The sequence below is a fragment of the Hyaena hyaena genome, unplaced genomic scaffold (genome assembly GCF_003009895.1).
Source record: "Hyaena hyaena isolate Hyena2069 unplaced genomic scaffold, ASM300989v1 scaffold_716, whole genome shotgun sequence".
NCBI classification, from domain to species: domain Eukaryota; kingdom Metazoa; phylum Chordata; class Mammalia; order Carnivora; family Hyaenidae; genus Hyaena; species Hyaena hyaena.
In genome coordinates this window covers 256710-276833 of record NW_024081349.1, presented here as the reverse complement: position 1 = coordinate 276833, position 20124 = coordinate 256710, and the positions used below count along the sequence as shown (strand labels likewise).

At 38.1% G+C, this 20124-nt stretch overlaps 1 protein-coding gene across 1 annotated transcript in view; it reads right to left on the bottom strand.

The window, feature by feature from the left end:
• Positions 1-3189: 3189 nt before the first annotated feature.
• The window catches only part of TNIP3 (TNFAIP3 interacting protein 3), a 36378-nt gene continuing 19443 nt past the window's right edge, over positions 3190-20124 (bottom strand). Inside the window, exons 8-11 of the mRNA XM_039217773.1 lie at positions 17552-17602; positions 16538-16636; positions 13439-13499; positions 3190-4268 (exon numbers count right to left, since the gene is read on the bottom strand). Of these exons, the coding sequence (XP_039073704.1) occupies positions 4237-4268; positions 13439-13499; positions 16538-16636; positions 17552-17602 (243 nt within the window). The 3' untranslated portion in view covers positions 3190-4236. The remainder of the gene's footprint in view (positions 4269-13438; positions 13500-16537; positions 16637-17551; positions 17603-20124) is intronic.

The following is a 20124-nucleotide window of genomic DNA, read 5'->3' as shown; positions in this document are numbered from 1 at the left end:
TAGGATAGTGTTTGTCAGTATTCTTGGCAATATATTATACACACAGGGATTTGAGGCAAAATGGAAAAAAAAATTACCTTTATTATGCAAATTTTCAATTTGAGTAAATCTACCTAGACATAAATGGAGAAACTAGAGGCCTAAACTGTTGCCTGCAAGGTAAAGAGGTAGAGGCAGGGTGTGTGTATGTGTGTGTGTCTGTGTTGTATATGTGTGTGTAGTGAGTCTGTATGGTGTGTGAACCTGTATGTGGCGTGTGTGATATGTGTGCATATGTGGGGTATGTATGCGTGATATGTTTCCACACAGTGAGTATGGTGTGTGTGTATATGTGTGGTGTGTGTGGTGTGTCTGTATTTTGTGTGTATGGCATGTATATGTATGTGGTGGAGTGTGTTTATATGGTGTGTGTGGTGTATATGTTGAGTGGAGTATGAGTGTAGAGGAAGTGTGTGTGTGTGTCTGTGTGTGTGTGTCTGTGTGTGTGGTATATGTGGGTGTGTGCATAGTGTGCGCTGGTAGAAGTTTCCTTTTCTATAGAATCACAAATGCTTGAGGTATAACTGGTCCCCCAGAACACCATTTTTCTTGAACCAAAAGACTGATGAGCATGAAGAGGTAGATAGGTAAAAACGAAATGAAGCAAGAGAAAATATTTCTAAAATTATTAACAGTGGGGATTATAGAAAATATTTTCCTTTCTTTTAAGCTGTATAATTGGAGCTTAAGCAATTCTGAGCCAGGGAAAGAAGGATCTTAGTGTAGCTGCAACAGCAATGCGACTGATTCTTTATCACCTTAGGATCTAATATCATTGAGGTCCCTTGGAAGATGGGTAGAAAAATGGCAAAAAGGAAAAGGGGGCAAAGGGACCCTCAAATTGAGGAGAATAAAAGCTGCTAAATGACTCTGTCTCTCCCCACCCCCAAATATGTATTCAACCAAAAACAGTGGACAGTGACAGAAGCGGTGTGAGATGTTTTGTGCTGCCTAGACATTTTTGAAAATAAGCATGTATTCATATAGTTGTTGTGCTCACTTAGGCAGTACAAATACTAAGATTAGAATGATACAGAGAAGGAGCACTCCATCGGTTAAGTGTCCGACTTTTGATTTCAGCTCAGGGCATAATCTCATAGTGAGATAATAATCTCATTGTGAGATCAAGCCCTGGGTTGGGCTCTGCACTGACAATGTGGAAGCTGCCTGGGATTCTCTCTCTCCGATTCTTGCTGCCCCTCCCCCCCATCAAAATAAATAAATAAACATTAAAAAATGTATTGATACATGAGAGCAATCATTCAGGCTCATACTTTATACTTTTAAAGTATATATATGCACTTTAAAGTATATATAAGTATAAAGTATATATAAAGCATATAATGCACTTTATTTTTTTAATGTTTATTTATTTTTGTGAGAGAGAGGGAGATCAGGGGAGGGGCACAGAGAGAAAGAGGGAGACACAGAATCCGAAACAGGCTCCAGACTCTGAGCTGTGAGTACAGAGCCAAATGGGGCTCAAACCTATGAACTTTGAGATCATGACCTAACCTGAAGCAGACACTTACCTGACTGAGCCACCCAGGCGACCCCCCATGTAATGTACTTTAACAGTAAGTGTATATTTTTCTTTTCCCATGTAGTTGCCTAAATTAGATACTTCTTTAAGTTCTATACATACACAGTATCTTCTTTATCAAAATACTTTCTTGTAACAAATATGCTCTTGGAATGCAATTTTGTAAAAACCCAAAAGAACTATGAAAACAAGGAGAATTTGCCGGAGTAATCTAGAAAGCAGAATTACAGCATGCACAGAACTGGGTGGCCCTGGCCCACAATTTTGAATCCCGGCTCTGCCATTTTCCTGTCTTGAGATTTTGTGGAAATGATGGAATCTTTCTGAGCCCTAGATTAATTTTCTGTAATAAGAAAGTAATCATACCTCTCTTGCTGGGGGATAGAGCTTAATAAATAAAGAAAATCATGTGGAACTCTGTCCATGCTTAATAATATTAGCAAGTTAGTCTGAAATGTCCTTTTTATTAAAAAGAAAATGAGGTAAAAACAAAACAAAACAAAACACCTACACTAGTAGCAACAGAGGCTGGCCTAACTCCCAGACCTAACCAGACCGACCCTAAGGAAGGATTTCTTTTGACTTCATGTCACAATCAGGACAAAGTGAATGTGATACCCTCAAGATCAAATTCTCCATGATCATCAAAAACTTAAAATGGGCCCTAGTGGTACATTTCTTAGATAAAAGAGACTGTGTGGTAGGACTTCTTACCCTCAGCTATTCCTCACACAGCTATTCCTCACATAATTTCCACAAATTGTGTTGTGATAATGAAGCAAGTGCCACAGCTGAGAATAACCTTTATAATGGGCTGAGACAGAAGTCCCCAAACAAATGATTTGGGGAGAGGGACACAGGAGGGACTGGCTGGCTCTCGGGCCATGGCCACGGCCTTAGAAATCTGTCTTCTTGGAAGGGCAGAGCAAGGGGTCCTCTTCTCACATTTGCAGTTGCCCACTGGGAATTCAAATTAAATTAGGTCTCACTTAAATTGGAGTTTTTCCCATTACATTAGCATTGGCACCATCTCGCCAATGTTTGCCAACTTGCTAATTAATAATAGGAAGACTTCAGTAACAAAAATGGGATGGTTAAGTCCTGTTTTGTTGCCGTTGGATTGCCCTAGAATGAGTCCATCAAAGGGTACTTCTTGTATGTGTGTTCCGTTCTTATTCTGACAGGCACATCTCAGCTGGTAAACTTAATCCACCCCTCACAGTTGTTATTGCAATGACTTTCCCACTAATCTGAGGAAACGGAAATTTTAAAAAAATGTGCTTCGATGGCACTGACTTGTAAAGTCCATTGTTTTTCTGATTCACTTATGCTGAAGTATTGCTCAAGAATGGTTTGTCCCTTTAATAAGGAGCAGTGAAAACAAAAACAAAGAATTAATGTAAGAGAAGGATAGTTCTTTCTCAGGAATTGTGTTTTAGGTAGTTGGACTCAGGCTGAAAGTAGTTAACTTTCTAAGGCTCTTTCACTTCCCCATTACACAAAGCTTCAAGTATATTCAGAAACTGAAAAAAGAAAAGTATCTGAGCTGGAATTAAGCAGTATAACTTCTGGAAGTCGGAGCTAGATAATTTCAGCAGTATGTTGTATTGTTTTATTTGATTTCAGGTTCAGCAGACGCTCCTGGTTTTCTTTAGGTACTGCTAGAATCACAGATATCTGTGGATCTCACACTCCTGTTATACATCTCACAAAAAGGATCTCCAGTTGGTCGTAGCAAAAACCTTATTAAATAGATGAACGTAATACTTTTAAATCTGCTTAGTCTTTAGACATCTGTCATGCCACTGTACAACTTAATTGCCATACAATTTGGAAACATTCATTTTCCATTTTAATAGGCTTGAGAATGTTTTTTATCAGTAATTACTCAAATCCATGGGAAGAAAAAACAGAGTTAACTACAAATCCATGTATCTCTGAACTACTACGGAAGTGTATACGAACACAGCCAACACTATCATCATCACAGTAGAGTTTATCTTTCATAATCTATTCCACGTAAAAATGAAGTAGGCTCACAATTTTCTGTCATCTTAAAGGAATGATCTATTTAAAGAACAGTTTCAAGTTTACTGTGTTATTGAACCATTCATTGAGTTTCAGGAAGTATATACACCTCTTCAGTCCTATTGACAGGTTCACTGAGTCCAACAAAGATGAACACATATCTAGTCAAACTGGCTAAAGAACCAAGCCCCCACAAAAATAATGGGAGCAATGTTACAAATTTACCACTGCAGAAGCTTTTCCCTCAGGGAATATACACTTCAATCAACATATGACATCACTGCACCAAAAGTGGAGTTGCTGAAATTTTGAAATCACCTCTGTAAATCCAACAGCAATATGCTGGAGAGAGTTTCAAAGAACGGCGCATAATCCATCTGCCCAATCTCATGCCGAGGAAACAGGAAGTTGTGTTCCATTGTGTGACACCGGCTTCTCAGACTTGATCAGGAGCTTAGCTGTCACAAGTCTTTTCCTCTATCCATGCCAAAGGGAAGCACTACCAGGCACAAATAATGGAGTAGATGATATGCAGTTGTGCAGACACAAGCCACAGGAAAAAGAGAAATGAGGGAGCTTGGCCAAGTTTTCCCTCTGCCCGTATGCTCTGGCACTTGTGTGTGCTTCTACTGATTGACTTTCTTTTCTGAGGAGAAGCCTATGAAAAACAGCAGGAAAATGTTTCAGATTAAAAATTAAAAAATCATTTCTCTTCTGGTTTAAGGCTGGTAAAAAAGAGAGAGAGAGAAAAAGAAAGATATTTTATTCATGAGCTCCCATCAGTTTACACTGAGAAATCAAGAGGTGGGAAATGGAGGGTTATTATTTTAAGCATTGACATATGCTTACCACTTTGTAAAATCAGCTGTGTCCTAGTTCTACTCATGTCTGAAGAAGAATTGTCTGTACTACTTCTCATCCTTACTGGCATTTTGGTAGCTCAGGCATTTGCTTATGAAAGGAAGTCATATATGATACTATCGGGTTCAGTACTTAGCCCACAGAATGACAGCTGTCACATAAACTACTTTAAGTGTGGTAACGGGTACGTTATTGTCAAAGCAATAGAAAAGATCACAGTTCTTAAGATGTGTTAATGGACCATGAAGACCAATATGAAAAACATAGTATATTTTAGTAGGACTATAGGGAAGCACTATAGGGAAGACAAAATCAAAGATCTACTCATGGCGACAGAAAAAATATATATAAATTTCAAGAAATAAGGTGTTTTGCTATTCATGATAACAATTTAGAACACATTAAATGTTTTATTCTTGCTGGCCTGCATTTGGTATTTCAGATAAGCAAACACTTAACCTGACTCACTAACAGTTTCCTTTCCAGGTTTAAATAATATTCTTCTAGGAGCGCCAGGATGGCTCAGTCAGTTAAGCATCTGACTTTGGCTCAGGTCATGATCTCGCGGTTTGTGCGTTCAAGCCCCGCATCTGGCTCTGTGCTGACAACTAGCTAGGAGCCTGGAGCCTGTCTTCAGACTCTGTATCTCCCTCTCTCTCTGACCCTCCCCTGCTCACGCTGTCTCTGTCTCTGTCTCAAAAATAAATAAAACATTTAAAAAAAAAAGATTTAAAAAAATATTCTTCTAAGCATGGCAGCCATTACATTTTGTAATGTATCCAATATGTTAAGAACATAAATTTGGACCCAGGGGCATAGTTCACAGGTATAAACAATCTAAGGTTTAGACTTAATTCACTAATGATATCTTAAAACATTAAGAAAAATTAATTCCTCTGTAGTTTTTACCACACTCTTGTGAAATAAGTACAGAGGCAAGGGCCATTATCCTTGTTTTAGATGGAGAGAGGTTGTGACCCAAGAGATAGTCCATGGCAGAATGGAAATCTGAATGAAAGCAAAAACAGGTCTTTAGTTCCTTGAAGGGAAGGCAGAGTGTACCCATATAGTGAATGAGGGAAGAGACTTCTGTCATCAGACTTGGCTCCACGATTCTGATTGCAGGGCAAGGGAAATGTCACAAGGGAATCATGAGTTCTCACAGTGCTGGACACAGTCCGCTTTGCCTTATTGGCTGGTAAAGAATTCCACTCACTAATGTGTGGCTTATTACCTATTAGTGGTATGTGTTACACTCTATGCTTTTATGTTCACAAGAGTGCATGTTAAGTAGCACGATGCTGAAATGATCTGAATAGAATCCAGAGATCTTGGTGGCAGAGGCCATGTCTGACCCTGTATCAAGGATCGGCTGAATCTGAAGTCCCCTGAGAGGAGAGGGTGCACCAGTGCAGCAGTAGGGTTAAAAGGATTGAGGTGACTTTGCTCAATCTCTCTCTCTCTCAATACACAAAACTTAATTTAATAGAAATTTTGTTTGTAGCTCTTACATTCTCCGTGTGAGCCGAGCTGTAACCCACTGCCCCACCCAGAAGTGGATCAGTCTTGGGAGCAGGGAGGAAGGGAGATGATGGGTAAGGGTCAGAGGTCAGACTCTAGGAGCCCTGTTCTTCCTCAGTGCTGAGGGCTGGGGATGCCACCCTCTTCTCTTGCCCCCCTCCGGGACTCAGGAAGGAAAGTAGATGGAATGTTAGGCCTGGAGCTTTTTCTCCACACTCCCCTGCCCCTTCAGGTTTGAAGGGGACTAAGGGATCTGGGGAGAGAAGGGGACAGAATGAGGGAAAGATATCGATCAAGAAAAAGAAGGATCATGCCCACTCACCTCTTAGATTGTGGATGCTTACGCATCAACAGTAAGGAAACCTAGGGAAGTAAATATTCTTCCCAGTTGAAGTGCAACAGGGGATATAAACCTCACTTCCCTACAGAATTTTATCTTCCTTTTAAGAGGTATATTGCAGTTTTATTTACATAGTCGAATTGTGACTAGTCTAGCCTTATTGTGTGCATTTTTCTCATCTAGGCTCTATCTACCTACCTACCTATACCTATATAGAATGTTAACTACCTATACCTATATAGAATGCTTACAAACCAATGTCTGCATAGGAGTATATTTTACCACCTGTATTTTCATATGTTCCTGTACATATAAATATACATTTATATTTTATTTAATATTCCCTTCACAAAATCACTTAGTTTACCAATAAGCTGACTTTTATAGCATTCTAAGGTGAGGACACCTTTAATTTATCCTGCAATTCTCTGAAACTCCAGAAATAGGCATAAAACTGTCTCTAAATTTTGCTTAATACTCTCTATTAACTCCTGGTAAGACAATTATAAAAGTAATGTATTTTATAAAAGAAAAAAATTAATATTTTACTCATATGTACTGAAAACCACACAAGCATAGTCTCTAAGTTTCTTCTGTTTCTTACATCTCTTAAGAAACTTTTACTATTTACACTCCTTCCTGTATCTCCTCATGCCATCAGGTACTAAAAAAAATTTTAACTAATCCAGCCACCTTACTAATGTATAATTATCTGTAATGATTGGCTATAAAGAGAGCTACAAAAAGACACAAAATGAGAAAGATTCTAGCTTTCAGGACAGGGTCATTAGAGTTTATTTAAGTAGGGGTGCCTGAGTGTCTCAGTCTGTTACGCCCCAGTCTTGATCTCATGGGTTCATGAGTTCGAGTGCCATTTTGGGCTCCCTGCTGACAGCACCAAACTTGCTTGGGATTTTCTCTCTCCGTCTTTCTCTGCCTCTACCCTGCTTGCCAGTGCATGCACGTCCACTATTTCTATCTCTCAATAAGTAAATAAACATTAAAAAAAAATTTATTTAAATAAAATATATCAAAATCACAACATTATTATATTTTAATGTATAGTCTGGGGTTGTCCATATTGCTTAGTGGTTACAGTGTGGGCTTTGGAGCTAGACTGCTCAGGCTTGTCTATGTTGTGGGCAATAACCAGCTATTTGGACTTGAACAAGAGACAGTATGTCTCTGTTCCTCAGTTTCCACATTTATAAAACAGGAACAACAGTGGTACTCATTTCATATGGTTGCTATAAGGTTTTGATGAGATAATTTATAAATATATATAGCACCTAAAATAGTGTCTGACACAGGATTAGTGTTCGGGGTTGAATTGTATCCCCCCAAAAGATATATGTAAGTCTTAACCCCCGGTCACCTGTGAATGTGACCATATTTGGAAATAGGACTTTGCATACAGAATCAGGTTAATATGAGATTATACTGGATTAGCCTAATCTGGCATGACTGGAGTCCTTAAAAGAAGATGAAAATTTGGACACAAACACAGATAAGAGGAAAGACAGCCATGTGAAGAGAGAGGCAGAGATTAGAGTTATGCTATCATGAGCCAAGGAGCATCTGGGGCTACTAGAAACAGGAAAAGGCAAGAAAGGAGCCTGCCCTAGAGGATCTCGGGGGAGGGGGGGGTATATGACCCTCCAACACTTGGACTTCAGACTTCTAGCCTCCAGAGTGTGAAAGTATATATTTCTGCTGTTTTTAAGCCACTTAGTTTTTGATACTTGGTTATGGTAGCCCTAGGAAACAAATTCAGTCAGTGTTCAGTTAATGAGTTATTATTAGACATTAGTAAAGGCCAATTATAATAGTTGGTCTTTGATCTTTTGTGTTGTAAAGAAATAATTATGTTTTCTGATGACACAATCTCACATGCCTACATTTCATGTCTTTCCAAATATGTAAAAATTAAGCTCTAGCTCATTAGACGAAATTCAGCGTGGCACCATATGAAAAATTTGGAAGGTACAGAAATGACTGGCATGCAATATAGTTAGAAAGCATAGCCTTTTGCCATTTTACAAAGGAAGAAACAAAACATGTTTTCAAGGTTATCCTAACTTGACTATGCCATAATTGTTCTAGAAACATGGAAGTCATTTTGCATACCATTCTGTTAACAGATGAAATTAAATTAAAATGTTCTTTGTAAAATCACGTTTTTAAACGGAAATTGTAACCCCTTAACATCTGCGTACTTCAATATATAAAAATGCCATTATTTAGTGCTATGCAGAGAGAAAACCAAGTAAGTCTTAAATGTCTTGAAAACCTTTATTTAAGTCTTCAGTTTTTGAAAGAAGAGTTAATTTTCTTTGTGTGTGTGTGCATTTTTTTTTTTTTTAAGAGAGAGAGTACACATGTGCAAGTTAGGGAGAGGGGCAGAGGGAAAGAGAGAGAATCTTGGGCAGGCCCTATGCTCAGCACAGAGCCTAATGCAGGGGTCAATCCCATGACTCTAGAATCATGACCTGAGTTGAAATCAGAGTCGAATGCTCAACCAACTGAGCCACCCAGGCACCTCAGAAGAGTTAATTCTCATTGTGTCCCCAAAGCTTTATAAAATAATCAGAGACAGAAACTGACAGCAAAGATGGAGATTAGTTGATTCAAAGACTGTTCAAGAGTACTCAGTACCCATTGACTTAATCCTTGGCCAGGGAGTCCTTCATTAGGTCTACACTTTTAGAGGACCCTGCTGTGGCCTTCCTCTAGTAATCCCTGTCCCCCATGTGAGTCTTCTTTCTTCTAGAACAAGCTCCTAGTACCCACATGCAGATTCCCAAATTTCCTACCCATTGATCCTATTTCTGCTTCTAGACCTCATGTGGTTCTCTTTCCCAGACCTGAAGCCAAGGGGGTGCTGTTTGTAGCATAATGAGGGATATAAGGATGAAGTTGGGATATTCAACTGGGCTGTACTCAAATTCACACTCAAGACCCCTCCCAGTGGAAAGGTGGGAAGAGTAGGGGAGGGGATGGGCCACGGCTTAGGTCTTCCTGTGCCACTGTGTCCTGGAACAGAACTGGTTGGAATATGGGCATTTTAAATTTCACTCTGACATTCCAGGTATATGTATCAATAGGAGGATAGACTATAGTAACTTCTATGCATGATTCATGACATTTAAATATTCAACATGAAGTATGCAGCTCTCCGTGTATTCTTGCCTCAGGCTTTGGGAATGTTAAAGGAGGATCTAGTGGTATCATAGCAATTTAATCACTCATTACCCACTGTACCTTTTAAAAATCACAAGGCTACTGCTCTACAAATGCTTCACGTATAGACATCAGAGTCAGTATTTCAGGTTAGATGATCACAAGAGGAATAGTTATAAGGATCAAAATATAATGTGCTATATATATTGCAGTCAGAAAACTAAATTTGTCAGGAGTCAGGGAAAGTAATAAAAACTGAGAACTAGGGCAATGAACAAAGCACACATACAAATTAATATTAATTCAAATGTCCATATTTCTGAAAGGATCATTTTCATTTAAATACAAGTAAAACACTTACATAGTTATTATATGAATAGAATTTATACGAGTTTTAAAAATACTCTCTGTTTATAATTTAACAGAAACAGAGGCTACCTAATTTTTCCACCCATTTTTCCTTCCATTGTTTGAATTTTGGTATTTATAGCCCAAAGCACAGGGTATATTGACTAGCAGTAGGTTCCTGAATAGTGAAAGATAAACGTATTAGCCATATAGTAAGACAGAGTACTATCATTTAAAAAATCTGTATAATAAAAAGATTTCTAAACTCATATTTAACAATACCACAAAGTTACTTTTAAGAATTCTGAGCAATTGGGGGCACATGAGTGGCTCAGTCGGTTGAGTGTCTGACTCTTGACTTCAGCTCACATCACCATCAGGCTCTGTGCTGACAGCTTGAGATTCTCTCTCTCCCTCTCTTTCTGTCCCCCTCTCCAACTTGAATGTGTATGCTCTCTCTCCGTCTCTCTCTCTCTCTGTCTCTCTCTCTTTCTCTCTCTCTGTCTCTGTCTCTGTCTCTCTCTCTCCCTCATACCTATAAATGTTTATAAATAAATAAACATTTAAGAAAAGGAATCCCAGGGTCACCCTGGTGGCTTAGTCGGTTTAGCATCCAGCTCTTGGTTTTGGCTCAGGTCATGATCTCACGGTTTGTAGAGTTTGAGCCCTGCATTGGGCTCTGAGCTGACAGTGCAGATCCTGCTTGGGATTTTCTCTCTCTCCCTCTCTGCCCCTCCCCTACTTGTGTGCTCTCTCTCTTTCTCTCTCTCTCTCTCTCAAAATAAATAAATATGATTAAAAAAAGAAATTGGGTTGACCTACAAATCAAAAGGAGCTTTCCAATTAAATGAAACAAAAAATAACAAGACTCACCACCGAAATTAAATAATGACACATGAGATTTTTTTTGATGAGAGTGATTTCAGAGCTTTTGCCAGTTTTTATGACCTGGCTTGAACTTTGAAATAGCATCAGCTTGGGGAGCCTGGGTGGCTCAGTTGGTTAAGCAGCCAACTTCGGCTCAGGTCATGATCCCCCAGTCTGTGGGTTTGAGCCCCACATCAGGCTCTGTGCTGACAGCTCAGAGCCTGGAGCCTGTTTCAGATTCTGTGTCTCCCTCTCTGACCCTTCCCCACTCATACTCTGTCTCTCTGTCTCAAAAATAAAATAAACGTTAAAAATTAAAAAAAAAAAAAAAAAAGAAATAGCATCAGCTTGGAAGTTAGGAGAGAGCAACAGAAATCAAAAACAGGTAGATTTCTGAGTAAGGAATCTCTTTCTATGGGGTCCCGTGGCCATGATCAGCCCTCTTCTCTGCTACAGACAAGCAGAGCTGCAGAGCTGTGTTGGGATGGAGAAGGAAAGGTTTCAAATGGCAACATACCTCATCAGTTTCTACCAGGGCTGCCCAAGCATGAACTCATTTATAACATTTATCATGTACTTAATTTTGCATAGTACTGTGTCTTACCTATGATACTCAAAATATCAAATGAGTAGCGCAAATAATATACGTTATAAGTTCATAGGAAGAAAAGACTATTGATGGTTAGATTATAGTCATAATTATCAAAGTTAAAGCCCCCATTCTCATTTTACATCAATCATTTTAGAAAATTTTAATATAGTGAGAGGGTGGTTTTCAGGAGAACTACAGGATGTGATTCAAGGATGGGTTTTGAAGTTCTCTATATTTGGAATCTCATCTCAGGGCTAAATTTTATGCACTGTGTGATTTAGGCATGCTACTAAAATTCTCCAAGCCTCAGTTTCCTCATCTGTAAAATGGTATAATAACAAAACCTATTTTATAGCATGTCGTGAATATTTAAACAACATTTTAAAAACACTCAGGTTGCTACATAATAGAGGTTTCTTTTTTATTGTAATTTTGCATCTGTAGACTGTCACACAACATATCACACACCACAAACTTCATTATTTCTTCCCAAGTAGACAAAAATCTGTGGGTCTTACATACTGACTATAATATTCTATGTTTGCATAATTTTATTTAGTTTCTGAAGGTCCTAACAATTCATTTCTATTTTATATAATTATTAACTTCTATTGGTCCAAGAAGAATCTAGTAGTGATACATAAATGGCTTTATGATGTTAGTGAATTCTCTACTGCATAATTGTATTTTCTAGTGATTAAACTCCAACTCAGAGAGAAAATATCTTTAATATTCATTCCGTACCAATATAATACAAAGTGGAAAATTATAATTGGTGGCAGTTCAGCTTTTATACAACAATGGATTTCAAAAACACAGACATTATGCAACAATTATTATGGTTAATAGTATGCCACTCTAATAAAAGCCCACTGTTATGGCTGGAACCCAAAGAATTCATTAAAATCAATGGCTACATTCATAGTAGAAAGAAAAGAAAAACAGAGTCCCACAGTTTTCTGATAAATACCTAGACATTTTATTATAGAGCTCTCACTTTTTACCTTTTTTCTCTCTAAGGCTACTGTAAGCTATGGCCTTTGTCACTCCTAGTGCTGCCAGGTACAGCTGCCCAGGGTGTGTAAAGCACACTCTTTGTTGTAGGGGCTATATTTGCTTAGACTGCCATGAAGAACTCCTTGGACCTGTGAAGTATACAACCTGGAAAACTACACATTATCCCTGGCTTTCTATTTCCACTCCGTAATGAGTTCCTTGTACTAAAAACTAGAATTCTGTGATCTCATATCTGAACTAAATGAACTGAAGTTTCAAGTATGACCCAAAATTGGAATATGGCCCATCTTTAGCTTTTCTAGACAGATTAAAATCTCTGGAAATTAACAACATAGAGTCATAGGTGTGTGTCATAGGAGATTTTTAAGCATGTAGCAGGCATGGCTGACTTTTGCTGATATGTAATGAGAATAGAGATGAGATTATGGTTTTAGCACAGTTTATACAGCCCGTTCCTAGATGGCCTCTTGAGACCATAGAAATAAGTAGTAGAAAGTATGGCAGATTCTGGAAAGAAGAGGAGAATGGTAAACCAAAGAAAAAGAAGATAAAAGAATAGTTAGTTGCAAGTACTTTCTAGGTGCCTTTCTAGTTTTTTCCAGCATACTTAGAGGTGGGTGTTGTGGGCTACCTTGGCCTAAACTTGGAGTCTGACATTTAGTCATTAGGGAACACATTTCTAAGTCTTTGGCTTCCTCTGTCTGTCTGCCAGTGACATTTAAAACATCTGTCTAGCAAACTCAACCTGGAATAGTGGATGTGCATCTGCCCTTTGTAGTGGAATCACAGAGTTTTGCTGTTGTTGTTACAGTATAGCTCTACTTGAAGTTTTCCTTTCTAACCCCAGATGGAATACTGACTCTGAGACTGGAATGGGAACAGAAGCCAGAACTGAGATTCATGCATATCTGCATTCGAACATTTTCTTTTTCTGAAGGAGTTCAATGTAGCCCCAGGTGCATCAAATTACAGTTGTGTATGCAACACAACTTTAGAGAAGGCCCTCCCTGAGTACGAATGAATGTATGTTGAGTAAACATCCCAAAAAAGACCCCATTAAAATGTAAACATGAAAGAATGCTCAATACAGCTGTGGTCTTACCATTTGCCTTGTGCTGCACATCTGGCGGAAACTGGTCATGAGCATACCACTGATAGTCTGGCTGTGTGGAACAATAAAACATTATTATAGCAATATGGACTTCAAACAAAACATAGTGGTACATTAAAAATATAATTATACTATGTGGCTTTTATTATGCAGGCAACACAAAAGTAATTTTTATCCAAACCTGTTGCCAATCTTGCTCATCTTTCTTACCTCCATCGTCACTATTACCATCTCCCAACCCCCCTCTAAATCCACACTGTGCTAGCCAGAATGTCTCATACTTTGGGGTTGTGGCATGGTTTTGTTTTCTTTCTTTCTTTCTTTCTTTCTTTCTTTCTTTCTTTCTTTCTTTCTTTCTTTCTTTTTTTCTTTCTTTCTTTCTTCCTTTAGCAGATGTGTTTTGGATATCTGCAGAAGTATAAACACTTCTGTAAAACTTACTACAGCCCATAAATAAAACAAAGCAGTTTGCCATCAATAAATACTATGTTTAAAGCTCTCACACAGGAGGCAAAAGAAAGACCAAGAAGACAATTACAAGTTTAATGTTTTCTGGTACAAGGAACAAATCTAAGCCATTAAGTGAGGACATGGCTTATAGAGGCTCAGGATGGTGAAGCAGGGCAGATCTTCCTTTGTAGTGTTCCTCCATGGAAACTCTTCTCTAAATCATTCAGATGGTTTAGACTAGAGAGGCAGTGAGAGAAAAGGTCAGATTTGGGTTTTGCCTGTGGGATTTTCTTCTAGGTTTCACCAGTTAAGAAGATCTAGATATTGAACATCAAGGAACATGTCAAACAAACTGCATTGAATAAATCATGAGCTATAGATCTGAATTTCAAGATTCAGTTCTAAGATGAGAGTCTCTGTATTGAACCACTTGGAACAGAGCAATCTCGGGTTCACCTGCCCCTGAGGATGGTCTGTCTTCCTGCTGCCAATGCTCACCCCTGCCCCCTATCTCCCCTCAGACACAAAGAAGACAGACCTTTTGTTCTATTATTCAATTACCTCCTGAAAATAACTCTGGGAAAATTTCTCTAACAATGGGCCAACAGGGAGCATTTACAGGGCTGCCAGACCACTGAAAGTAGCCTTAAAGTTCAATTATCTGACAAGACACTAAGAAACGCTGCATTTAGTACAGTCTGACCCTACTTTACCCCCACTCAGACACCTAGGCTCTTGGCTCCTTTTGGTCCATGAAAAAGCTAAAAGAGGAAATGAGATCACCTCTGTTTTTTATCTCCTCGTTTATTTTTAGATGTCTCAAATAACACGTAGGATAAGTGACGTGAGCCTCAGTTTTATATTCCAGGAGAGTTGCCAAAAGAAGGCAAATATACTGTAATTTTACAAACACTATCACTTGTGCTTTAATTCAGGCTTAGAAATAAGCATAAAACATGAAATATTCCTTTTAAATGAACCCTGGGAGTTAAATTCTATTGTTATAGCAAGATCCTGTTTAAATGAATACTGAATAACTGAATACAAGCCATTATATACATGCCTTGGAATCTTTTTTCAAATATAGACCTTTGGTGATAATTTTGCAAGGTCTGGACCACTTTACCTTTTATAATTGATTGGGAAAGTTTGATGAGCTTTTAGAGTAGGTGAGTTTCTGCCTTCTTTCCATAAATGAATTTTGAAGAAAATAGTCATTTTTACTTCTGGATAACCTTGCCTGACTCATTGACTTTATAAGCTAACCTTTCACAAGAATATTTCTACAATTCCCCAACCTGTAGGAGCTAATTCCAAAGTAAATTTCTGTCTCTTTCTGTTTCCCACAATATTAATTAACTTCTACATTCTGAAAGCAAATTCAGGGAATAAGAACTGTGTTTGGGGATCCCCAGAAATGTTTCTGGTGAAGGTTGAAAAGTAAGCAAGCAGGTAAAGAAAAAAGGAAATGGGGTTGGGTCACAGAAGTGACCTGGGGCAACAACACAATTTCTCAGCAGTGTGCTGTGTCACACGGGGGGTCAAATAAGGGATGCTCATTAAATTCTGACATCCTACGCTACCCGAAGAGTCATTACCTCCTCCCTTGGGAAAAGGGCTTTGAGTCACACTCAAATACAAAAGTATGGCAACCAGAAGAATCATGCTCTCCATACATGCTCTGCTAGGAAAATGCCAGGTAAAATCTCAAGATTCTTAGCATAATTAAAAACACAGTTAAAAAAACTAAGAAGGACGAGAGTCGTCTGAACATTTCCAAAATGCAGAGAAATGATTAGTCTTTTTTTTTTCCTGTATAAAGATTCTGTCTATGTAGCCAAAACACAAATTAGAGATGCATCCAGACCATGGGGGATGGTGGGTAAAATACCGCTATGGAGAAAGGAAGGAAGGGTGCTTTGGTTCTGACTTATTCAGGCTGACTGTCCAAATCAATTCCACTCACAAATAATTGCTCCACTGTTCGTTTCATTTTGCCTGGGTAGACACAGCCACAGAGAGCAACTTAAGTGGGTCACTTTTTCTTGGATCCTTTAAGAATACCCTTTTAATTGGAAAATGTCAAAAACTCTGTGGCACAAATGTAACAACATCCACAGTAGTTCAATATAAGTTTACAATGGAAAAAGGCATCTCTCAGACTTGCTATTTTCACTTTGCTTTTCTTTACACACAAAAATGTCCTGTTGGAAGAGTCAGGTATTTCATTTAAAATGACCTCTATAAAATGTTATATGTTCATTCAAAGAATGACAGCTTAATTTGATACCTTTCAGTTAATTCATTTATATCTATGTGTGTTCTGTGGAACCAGTGTCCCCAAAAGATGATTATAGTGTAATTGACCACTGTTTTTTCGGTGGGGTTTTTTTGGTGTTTTTTTTAATATATAATTTATTGTCAAGTTGGCTTCCATAATTGACCACTATAACTGTAAAATAGAGGCTGAGATTAAAAGAGGCTCTTTCTGTGGAGAATATCACGTGCTCAAATTACAGAGACAGGCATAATTTCTACCAAAAAAAAAAAAAATACTATAACTTCTACCAAAAAAAAAAAAAATACTAGCACTTATTAGATAATATAAGCACTTATTGGTTGAAATGCAAGCTTACTTACTGAGTATTTCTGTAGATCTTGTGCAGCCCCAGGGTCTGCCAGTGCGCATGGATCCCGCAGGTGGAAATTCAAGGTGCAGTTACAGATTGGGAAATACATCTGAGGAGGACAATGTTGTTGGTTCACTGGGAGAAGGTGAAGCTGGGGAGCCACATTGACACTTCACAGACACTTGCTTCATACAGCCACTGGTTTGGCTTATGTCTTAAGATTTAGTCTAACTGTTGCATAATTTTAACTCAACACAGTAGACATATCAATGTAGACTCTGGACTGATATAGATAAGGCTCGTGGGTCAATTTTCACCTATGGTGAAACTCTAATTAGCTTTTCATTTTGAAGAACTTGGAAACACTTGAAAAGTATAGAGTTAACATTATGTTTCCAAGTTATCTTCACAGGGGATCTTTGCTTAAGAAGAACCAGTGAGTCAGCCATAAAACAAGTGTTCTTAAATTGTAGCCAGAGACTCCTATAGCATAACTAAAGTCCAGAGAGGAAATTAAGAATTAAGAGGAAATAATATTCATTCTTGAAGGCTACTAGAGAAGCAATGGGACAGAATGCTTCAGTGCCCTATAAGATACTGTATTTTCTCAAAAAAAGGCACAAATATTTGATATAATTTTCAAAATGTAAATTTTGTAAGCAGCTGCAAAAGATTCCAAGGAAATATATTTCCCAGGTGTTCATGGGTCTATGAAGAGATCTCCATTTGCATGAATACACACTAAGGCTTGTGCTACAGCTAACATGTTCTGGAAAGTATGTGTTTTTCATGTGCATTAGGGTTGAGAGACGTTGGTCATACCTAAGCCTTATGTATCCACTGACATTTTAGTTGAAGAGGAAAAGCATGGGTGTTCTGGGCAATCTACAGCAGAGCCTGAATATGCTTTTAAATGGAACCATGAAGAGCTGCTGTGATTGGAAATACATATGGGGGTGGAACATAAAATTGCCATTTCAACTATGACAAGAAGATTGGTGATTTTAAGTGAGGAGCAACGTACCTGTTTTAACTGCTTTTCGAGTTTTTCTTTCTCCATCTGACAAGTTTTTATCTATGAACAAAACAAAGGCATTTGTTTATCGAAAGAGTTCACATAGTTTGTTCTAAAGTTACTCTTTACAATCTTTTTTAATGTTTACTTATTTATTTTGACAGAGAGAAAGAAAGAGCACATGCAAGAGAGAGGCAGAGAGAGAGGAAAGGGAGGGAGAGAGAGAATTCCATCGTGGGGCTAGATCCCACAAACTGTGAGATCATGACCTGAGATGAAATCAAGAGTCAGACATTGAACAGACTGAACCACCAAAATTTGCCAGCCATCAGCGACCAGCTCAAAAGCTCACAGAGTGAAGCATTGATAGCAGCAATGCCAGCAGTGAAAACAATCAAGTTTGGGATTTTCCAGATCTGCATTGGTTCTATCTTGAAATTCCCAAATGAAGTTTGGAAAGTTGAATACAGTTTTAAACTGTATTCCTATTTGTTGAAAGTATTGTAAGTCTAAGTGTTAGGTTGATATACTGAGACACAGATATAAATAAATAGACATAGGGATAGATATAGATACAGAAACAACTTTCACTGTCAATTGAATGTATTGGAACTGGTCAGCTGTACATTCAAAAGCTTCCACCATAAATGTGAGAAGTTGTACATATACTTAATCCATGCCAGACACTGATCTAAGTGCTTTCCATACAGTACTGAATCCTCCCAGTGCCTCTGTGTAATACTTATTATTACCACGGTTTTGCAGATGAGGACACTGAGACATGAGATGTTCAGTAACTTGCTCAGTCACACTGCTGTACTTTATGACTTCTCACCATTTAAGGCCCAACCTCATTCGGCAGAGTTACCCTCTCTGGATTCCTTCAATATATGACACAATGAGAAAAAGCTGTTTTTTCTTTGACTCATTAGTCATGCTACTGTCATCCCTACACAGCGTGGTCCACATCCTGTGAGCCATATATCCCCACTGAATGATACCGTTCCAAGTCTCACCTATCAGAATTATTCTCTCCTCCCTTTGTCCTCCCATTTAACATTATACAGTTTCCATGTGGCTTTTTAGAGTCCTATATGTACTGTGCATGGTTGGCTCTCATTATCTGTGGGAGTTATGTTCTGTAAAGTCACCATGAACACTGAAGTGGCTAACCACCCAGTGCTCCTAGGGAAATGCAAGGTTAGACTCCTAGGAGCCTCCGGTCATACTATGTTAACTGATCAATATATAATCTTGTTTTTTGCATGATTCTGTGAAATAAGTATTTAACTTATACTGTTGATGGATTGGCATTGAGCTCTTGGCCTACACCACTACGGTAATCCCTAAACAATGCTTATCTAACACATGTCTTTTCTCTGTAAGGTACAGCACAGCCTTCCTGTGCTGAGGAACACTAGGTAGTACTTCAGCACTACGTTTGAGGGCGATGTTAAGCAATGAAACAACCAACAAAAAGAACAAGAATGAGAAAATGTGGCACACAATAAACCATGAAAAGGACATTTTTTACAGTCTGAGAGCCGAAGCAAAGAGGCAAAGACTTATTGGATCTCAACTGGGAACAAGCATATAAGGTGATTCAAGTTTTCCGCTGCATGTCCACAAATGACTTCAGGTGGCACTAGTATTGATTCTGGGGTGACAAATACATTTTAGTGAGTAGGCAAATTCATGAACATGGACTTCACAAATGATAAGGATAGACTATAGATGTCCCCCTCATTATATTGTGAGTTTTTAATAGCAAGGATCATTTTTTTTATTTCCTCATAGTACATAACAAAATGTCTTGCAGAAAGAAAGTATCAAAATTGAATTACAAGGAACTAAATGTGGCATGTTAATTATACAACTAAATTCTATTTAAAAACTTCCCCTTCCAATAGACGAAAATCAATTATGAAATACCTGTGATCCATAACCAGAGCTAGATATTTTTGTATAGATTTTTTCATTTAACCCTGAGAACAATGTTGTTAAGTCTATGAGGTGGGAACCATCATCCATATTTTACAGGTGAGTATACTGAGATTTAGTAACTTATTTTTAGCAATAGAGCTTTTAGAATCATAAGAAATATTTTAGAGATCATCTGGTTCAACTTTGTCATTTTTACAGATGAAGAAAAGGAAGCATAGAAAAGTTGGAGAACTTGCTCAGTGTCATTCCTGATTGTCAAAGCGGGCACAAACACAAAGATTTTACCCCTAAGTTTCTCCTACTCCTAAGTATCTCTAAGTATCTTGCCCTTCACCACACTTTTATTTTACCAGTCATGGGCTTAAAATATCCTTAGTGATAGAATGAATAAACTCTGGTATGTAAACAACTAGTGCCAGAGTGATTTGACCTAAAAAATTATTTCTTGGTTAAATGGCCCATTTGATCAGATATTATGTTATTCAAATAACATCATGCCAATTCTATTATTATATCATGGCATTTAATCTGCTGTTAATACATTTAACAGAGATTGTTAAGCCATCTACTACTTCGCCTTGTGAACTCTACTATCCTTTTACCAGAGTGAGACTTGTGAAAAGTAAATCTTTGGACTA